At 32.8% G+C, this 8,658-nt stretch overlaps 1 protein-coding gene across 1 annotated transcript in view; it reads right to left on the bottom strand.

Moving 5' to 3' along the window:
- Positions 1 to 8,658, bottom strand: part of Ankar (ankyrin and armadillo repeat containing) — a 72,860-nt gene that overhangs the window by 9,984 nt on the left and 54,218 nt on the right. The window contains 1 exon segment of the mRNA XM_048808975.1: positions 3,704 to 3,872. Coding sequence (XP_048664932.1) covers positions 3,704 to 3,872 — 169 coding nt within the window.

Raw genomic sequence — 8,658 nt, 5'->3', positions numbered from 1 at the left:
CTTCCTTATTGTCACGCCCAACCTCAGCAATTGTAGCAGATGAAACAGCCTTCAACACATCTTCAAATGAATCAAAGAACAAGTTGTGTGAGACCTTTTATAAAGTAACTATCAAAGTGCAGTAATATATCATCATTTTCCCATATTATATCACATTTATAAAATGTTAAAAGAAATTTTAGAGTGAAAAATAGTAAAAGAAAAACTGTGGATCCATCACCTAAACATAATAAAACTTTAGATTTAATTTCATTTGTTATTTCTTATGAAGATAGGTGGATTTAGACAACTTTGTACATATTCAATATGGTCATGCTACAAAAGCAATATTCTGCGTTTTTATTTACCATTACAATATTTTCCCATCCTTTATGAACACTGATGTCTTCTAAATATTCCATTAGCAAATATATCACATTTTTTTAGCCCATTCACATTTTGAAAATATGTTATTTTAAAGGTTTCACTGTTTTAAACAATTGCAGGAGAAATCTTATTAGCATGTAAGATATTTCCTTTCTGTTTGTATTATTTTTCCCTTAGCATAGTATTCCAGGAATTACTGGAATAACTCAGTACATTTCAGTAAAGTACTTTACAAAAATAATCGCATTTTAACTATCTGTAATCAGAGTTTGAGTATTAATGTTATTGTGCCTTTTTTAATACAGGTATTATCATTAAATTTATGTGTGTGTGTGTGTGTGTGTGTGTGTGTGTGCTTGATAGGCAAAAAATGGTGTTTCATTTTATTTTGTATTTTTGGTTACTGTTTAATTTAAACATCTTATATGCTTATTAACTGGTTTTATATATTTTTTCTTTCTTTTCTTTTTTCTTTTCTTTTTTCTTTTTTTTTTTTTTTTTTTTTTTTTTTTTTTTTTTTTTTTTTTGCATTCTGGGAATTGAACACAAGGCCTCATGTATATTAATAAGTAAGCTCTCTGCCGCTGAGCTACATCCCCAATATTGTGTAGTCACTTTATATAAATTTATATCAAATATATTATTTTTGTTTTGATTATTTTCTTTGCTTAGTCATTACATAATTCATTCAGCAAATATTTATTGAATAGTTACTATGTGCTAAACACTGTTCTAGGTAATAGGGATATAATGGTGAACCAACAAAATAATGTCCTTAAACTTGTGGAGTAAGATGGTAGAGTTAGGGTATGGAATAGCATTAAGTTTAATATTACTTGAAAATAATATAAGACAGAGAATGATAGGAAGTGATGGGTCACTTGCTCTTGAAGTAAGGAAGTTAGGAAGACTTACAGGCCATGCTAGAAATGTAGATCTTATTTTAGGTGATAAAAAGAGTCTGAATAATTTAAAGGAGAAGATATGGTCAACTTTTTACATTTTAAATATTATCATTCTAGTAAAATTGAGACTATAGGGAAAACCATTCATCTTACCCAGTATTCCTGCATTAGTACAAAAAAGTAGAAATTCTTCACCCATTTCGAACTCAGAAATGTTAAGAATAAAAATACGCCTCTCTTATTCCTCCCTCTGAGACAAAGGAATAAGTTTGAAGAATGAGTTATTGCAAATGCATGGCCTACATTCTTTTTAGTACTTTTTGCTGTTTTCTCAAAAGCAAACTTTCTCTCATTGAGGCTGAAGTTTTGGTCTCTGTTTGATTCCCATGTCTATCCATGTCTATTCCTATGTCCCTGCTTCAATTTGAAAAAAGGGCAGAAGGTGTGTGCCATAAAAAATCAGCAGCATTGTGGGAATGAAGGCAGGCACGCATGCACACACGCACACATGTAAATGTGCATGTGCATGCAACAGTGTAAATACAAATGGCTAAAGCTAGATGAAACAAAGACTTAAAACAAAAGGGACCTCAGCAAGATTAAATCTGAAGAATCTAGACGTGGATATTTAGACCATGGAGATATCAACAAGGCCATTGCCTGAAGAAAATGCTTAGGAACCTACTTTGGAGCCATTTTACCTTAGTGCATGAAATCTTAGAGTGGTTCAAAATAGTCAAGAAGATACCAGAATGAATAAAATTCCTTTGCAATCCCCTATAACTTATCAACCCAGCTAATATCAAAGAGGATTATTTGTTGGATATGAGACTTAAAAGAGAAAAAATAATTAAAATTTATTAAGTTCTTCATTTTCCTTGGACTGGTGGGGCAGGGATAATGTAAACCAGTAAAGGAAAAAATGCTTTTATTTAGAATTTAGATAAGGCAAAAGGCAAAAAAGAGGAATTATTTCAATAATTGATTTCTATGGCTTTCTTCCAGGAACTCATACTTCATTTATTTATTCAAATTGCAATAATTTGTGCTTTGTTCCAATATCTGGTACAGGCTGAAAGAAAATAAAGGAAAATAAAGGCTTTAAAATTTTAAATACAAATCAAAAATTTTTTAAAAATTAAATTTAAAAAAGTAAAAAATATATGATTACCCTGGGTTCAATCCCCAGCACCGCAAAAAAAGAAAATTGTATGGTTAAAATAGGCTTAAAAGGTGATCCTCTCTAAAACTAGCCTTAATTAATGAAGTGATAGAGGAAAACTTTGAATAGAGAGCTTTCAAATGATTTCACTGCATGATACACATTCTTGGAAGATGACACTTGCTTAAATTTGACGTTGTAAAGGAAAGCTGCCAAACGTGGAGGTATATGCCTATAATCCCAGTGACTGGAGAGGCTGAGGCAGGAGAATCACAAGTTTGAGGCTAGCCACAGCAAGTAACAAGTCAAACAGTAAAACCCTCTCTCAAATGAAAACTAAAAAGAGTTGAGATATAGCTCAGTGGTAAAATGCCCCTGGGTTCCATCCCTAAAGCCAAAAAGGAAGAAAAAAATAAAGTAAAGGAAAGCCCTATGCAATACTTCCTTATCCAAACCCTCCACTTATATTTTACCAATGTATATATTCTGTATTTATTTCTGGTGAATTGGAACACAAGATGATAAGCTGAGCAGGAAGAAAAAGGGACAAGCTTTTCCTGATTTTTTTCTCTTTCCAAATTTAAAACTTGTTCTTAAGTATGCTCACTGGAGTGAGATTATTTATGAGATTATTCTATAGAACCTAAGAGACTATGGAGTGAAATTATTTATGAGATTATTCTTAAAGAACCTAAGAGACTATTTACAGTAGCTGTCGAAAAAAGCCTATGTCTTCTGATGTTATTGGTACTAAGGTGCACTTTAGAAACTGATAATTGACCTAATGCCTCCTAATTGCTTTAAATTTTAATATAAAATGTGCAACAGCAATTATGAAGTTCTTGTAACTTTTAAAATAGCTATCAATGAGCAATGTTTATAGTATTCACACAGACATCTATCTCGCTGAGCACATTTTCATGACTTATGTCAGCATTTCCATTTATAAAACTATCTAATTAAATGTTTTTTAAAACTGTGCTTTTAAGGGGCTAGGAATATATCTCAGTAGTGGAGAGCTTACCTAGTATGTGTGAGGCCCTGGGTTCAATAAAATAAATAATGCTTCGAGAGTCAATTACTTATAAATTCAGTAGTTTAAATTCAGGTATTCCAGCTATTTAGGTTATAGATGTCTAGATGCATTAAATGTCTAGATCCACTTAAAGACAATTCTATGACACATATATTCATATAGGACAAGTCCAAATTTATGTTTGCTTCACTTAATAAATCTGATCACTTTTAAATAACAGAAGTAGAGACTCACCAGAGTCAGAATTCAGAAATCTGATAAGGTGTGGGATGCCTTTATGGTTTTTTACTGCTCTTTGATTGTTTTCATTTCCTATACATAATACACGTAAACAATTCATAATATTTACTAACACGCTTTCTATGTTTACTGTCAAGAGATTTATCAGAGCTGGGATTCCATTCTAAAAATAAACAAAAAGTAATTACATTTAAATTTATTTAAGATAAATGTAATCTTAGTTTAGAAACAAGTCTATAATCTTTCTTGCTGTAAATATCTGCTCATTTACAAGACAACAATCGACTATAAATGATTGTGTCTACTGATGTGATAAATGACAGCACAATTTTGAGCAAATATTTATGGCAAGAATTCAATAAATACATTTAAAAATAGCATCTAGAACAACTTGAGGCTCCAATTTCACTGTAATATTTAATAAATATCTAAGAAGTGAAGCAACTAGTAAGATCAATTGAATATATTACACCATTTGGAAATATTTGCCATTGTGAACACTGCACTGGTAATTGGTAATTATGTTTGTGTAACACCAAATATTATTTTAAAATGTTAATATAATTCCCTAATTTTAAATGGAGTACACATATCATTTCTCCTTGCGAACAAAAGTAATGCAAGAATACCAAGAAAAATGAGAGACAAGGGGACATCTGCAATGCTGAAATATAATAAATGTGTACAAGTTGCCAACAGGTATGATGGAGAACTCCCATGGCCACAAATCACAGGAAATGCTGATAAAGCAATTTTCCAAATTAAGTAACTCAAGATAGAGTTAAAACAGAATGCCATGTTTGAAACAATAGGAATAGGCATTTAGAATGGTAGAACGCCAGTACTATATAGTTTCAAAAATCAGAGAACCAGGAATCATGCTGAAAATATAAGTTTGAAAGAAATAGTGTATTGGTGAGGTAAAAAGAAAGAGAAAGACTTCACATTATGGAGTAGAATCTGCTTTATGAGGCACTATGAACCACCTATCTGTGTTGGCTAGGTAAAAGTAAAGCCAAAAGAACACATGCATTAGTACAAGGCATAAGAAATAGCCTTGTTATCCTAGAACATGTGTCTAAGTCCTTTCCCACATATGCTTCCTGGACCAGAAAGAATTTATCTCATAGAATATGAGTAATGATCAAAAAAGAACATATACAGGATCTCACCAAACAAAGTATAAGAAAAAAAATCAGAAAACCTTATAATAGATGAAAAATGATATCATGGTTTGAATGTATGTGTCCCTCCACTCCTGGCCAATTCCTAGATAGGAACTTAAGTCCCACTGTGATAGTATTAATACACAAGCTTTCTGGAAGTGACTAATTAAAGAGTCAGAAAGAAATAGCTAGGCCCTTTTTCTTTTCTACCTTCTGAGGATACAACAATAAAGTGTCATCTTGGAAGCAGAGGACAACCCTCACCAAACACTGAACATGCTGCCACCTTGATCTTGGACTTCCCTGCCTCTCAAACTATCAGAAAATAAAGTCATATTTTTTGTTTATAAATTATCTTTGCTGTGGCATTTTGTTATAGCAGCAGGAACATATTAAGACAAATGCTCATCAGAAAAATGTTGCCACAAAGTAGATGAAAGTTGTAAACAAATGCAGTGTATTATGATCAATGAAAAAATGAGCCAAACATCACTATAAAACAAGAGTACATGGGAGAGACACTAAAACACAGAAAAGTTAATTTTCATGTTACAACCTTTTTTTCCACTTTTTTCTTACTTCTTTTTTTTTTGAGAGAGAATTTTTTAATATTTATTTTTTTTAGTTTTCAGAGGACACAACATCTTTATTTTTTATTTTTTATGTGTTGCTGAGAATCAACCCAGCGCCCCGCGCATGCCAGGCGACTGGGCTACCGCTGGAGCCACATCCCCAGCCCCTCCCACTTTTTTCATTGGTGCATTAAAGTTGGACATAATGATGGCATTTATTACATTTATTACATTTTATTACATTTATTCATACACACAATATAACGATATAATTTTGACACTATCACTCCACAGCACCTACCCGCTTCCTCTCTGCCTCCTACCACTTGGTCCCTTTCCTTTACTGATATCCATCTGATTTTCATGAACTCCCCCCACCTTTATTTTCCTTTTCCCTCTCTACCTTCTGCATGAGAGAGAAAATATACATCTCTTGACCTTGAGGGATGACCTATTTCCTGTAAATAAAATCCTATTGTGTTTATATGCCACATTTTCTTTTTCCATTCTGCTAGGCTGGTTCCATAGTTTGCATATTGTGAATTGTGCTGCTATAAACATTGAGATGCATGTATCACTATAGTTCTTTTGGATAAATATCAAGGAGTAGGATAGCAGGGTCATATGGTGGTTCCATCCCTAGTCTTTTGATGAAAGACTGATTTCCATAGTGATTGTACTAATTTACAATCCTATCAACAGTGTAGTAGTGTTCCTTTTTCTCTACATCCTCTCAGGCATTTATTATTGTTTGTATTCTTGGTGACTGCCATTCTGACTCATGTGAGATGAAATCTCAGTGTAGGTTTGATTTGCATTTCCCTATTTGCTAATAATGTTGAACATTTTTCATGTTTTTTTGGCCATTTGCATTTCTTTTTTTGAGAAGTTTCTGTTTAATTCAGATGCCCATATATTAATTGAGTTACTTGATTTTTTGGTATAAAGTTTTTTGAGTTCTTTTTATATTCTAGATGTTAATCCTCTGTGATTTTAGCAAGATTTTCTCACATCTGTAGGTCCTCTCTTCACATAACTAGTTGTTTCCCTTACTTACAGAAGCTTTTTATTTGATGTCATCCCATTTCTTAACTCTTAGCATTATTTCCTGAGCTTTAGGGGTCCTATTGAGAAAGTTGTTGCCTGTGCCTATATGCTGGAGTGTTGTCCCTCCATATTTATTTAGGGGTTACATAGTTTCTCATCTAATTCCTAGGTCTTCGATCCATTTAGAGTTTGATTTTTGTGTAGGGTGAGAGTTAAGGTCCAGTTTCATTCTTCTACATACAGATAACCAGTTTTACCAGCACCATTCATTAAAAATGCTGTCTTGGGCTGGGGATGTGGCTCAAGCGGTAATGCGCTCCTGGCATGTGCGGGGCGCTGGGTTCGATCCTCAGCACCACATAAAAAAATAAAGATGTTGTGTCCACCGAAAACTGAAAAATAAATATTAAAAAATTCTCTCTCTCTCTCTCTCTCTCTCTCTCTCTCTCTCAAAAAAAAAAATGCTGTCTTTTCTCCAATGTATGTTTTTTGGCACCTTTGTCAAGAATCAGATGACTGTAGATGTTTGGGTTTATCTCTGCATTTTCTATTCTGAACCTTTGGTCTCTGTGTCTGTTTTTCTACCAGTACTATGCAGTTTTTGTTATTATAGCTCTGTAGTATAATTTGAAGTTAGGCATTATGATGCCTCCAGCATTGCTTTTTTGGCTTAGAATTGTGCTGGCTATTCTGGGTCTTTCATTCCTCCAAATGAATTTTAGGACAGTTTTTTCTAGTTATGTGAAGAATGCCATTGATATTTTAATGGGGACTGCATTGAATCTCAATAACTTTTTTTTAGGTGTAGTTGGACACAATACCTTTATTTTATTTATTTTTATATGGTGATGAGGATCGAACCCAGGGCCTCACACATCCTAAGGAAGTGCTCTACCATTGAGCCACAACCCCAGCCCCAAGTGTGGCCATTTTAACAATATTAATTTTACTATGCATGAACATGGGAGGTATTCTGAGGTCTTCTTCATTTTTTTCTTTAGTGTTCTACAGTTTTCATTGTAGAAGGCTTTCACCTTCTTGGTTAGATTTATTCCTACTTTTGTTTTAGGCTCCTGTGAATGGAATTGTTTACCTGGTTTCTTTCTCAGCACATTCATTGTTGATATATAGGAAAGCTGTTGATATTTGTATTTTGATTTTGTAATGTACTTTGCCAAATTTATCAGCTCTTGTAGCCTTTGGTGTAGGTTTTTGGGGATTTTCTAGGTATAGTTTAATGTCGTCTGCAAACAGCAACATTTTGACTTCTTCCTTTTCTATTTTTATCCCTATTTTTATTTTCTTTCTTTGACTAATAGCTCTGGCTAGAATTTATAGCACTATATTAAATGGGAATGGTGACAGTAGACATAATTTTCTTGTCACAGATTTTAAAGGAATCTGTTCTTCCCCATTTACTATGACGCTGGCTTTGAGTTTTTCATATATAACATTTATGATGTTCAGGTAGTTTCCTTCTATCCCTAGTTTACACAGTGTTTTTATCATGAATGGGTGCTGAATTTTGTTGATGGCCTTCTCTACATCTATTGAGATGACTAAGTGATTTTTGTCCTTAATTATATTAATGTGATGAATTACATTTATTGAATTGTGTATAATATATCGTTATTGCATCTCTAGAACATAACCAAATTGTCATGGTGTACAATAATTTTAATAGGTTGTTGAACATGATTGCTAATATTAAGTATTTTGTATCTAAATTCATTAGGAATATTAGTCTGCAGTGTTCTTTCCTTGATGTGGTCTTATCTGGTTTTTTTGTGATACTGGCTTCATACAATGAATGTGGAAGTGTTCTATCCCTTTCTATTTCATGAAATAATTTGAGGAGTATTAGCACAGGTCTTTAAAGGTTTGGTAGAATTCAGCTGAGAATTCATCTGGTCCTGGGCTTTTCTTTGTTGGAAGGGTTATTGGTTTGTTTAGCCTTTCTATGTCCACTTGATTCAGTTTTGGCAGATAATGTTTGTCTAGAAATGAATCCATTTCTTCTAGATTTTCCAATATTAATTGTCAAAATAATCCCTAATGATTGATTGCCTGGATTTCTGTGATGACTGTGGTAATTTCTTTTTTTTTTTTTTAATCTCTGATTTTATTATTTGAGTTTTCTCCTTTTTTTTTTTTTTTTTTTTTT

The sequence above is a fragment of the Marmota marmota genome, unplaced genomic scaffold, assembly GCF_001458135.2.
Source record: "Marmota marmota marmota unplaced genomic scaffold, marMar, whole genome shotgun sequence".
In the NCBI taxonomy this organism is placed as follows: domain Eukaryota; kingdom Metazoa; phylum Chordata; class Mammalia; order Rodentia; family Sciuridae; genus Marmota; species Marmota marmota.
The sequence above is the reverse complement of the archived record's forward strand: the minus strand, read 5'-3'. Positions and strand labels throughout refer to the sequence as shown.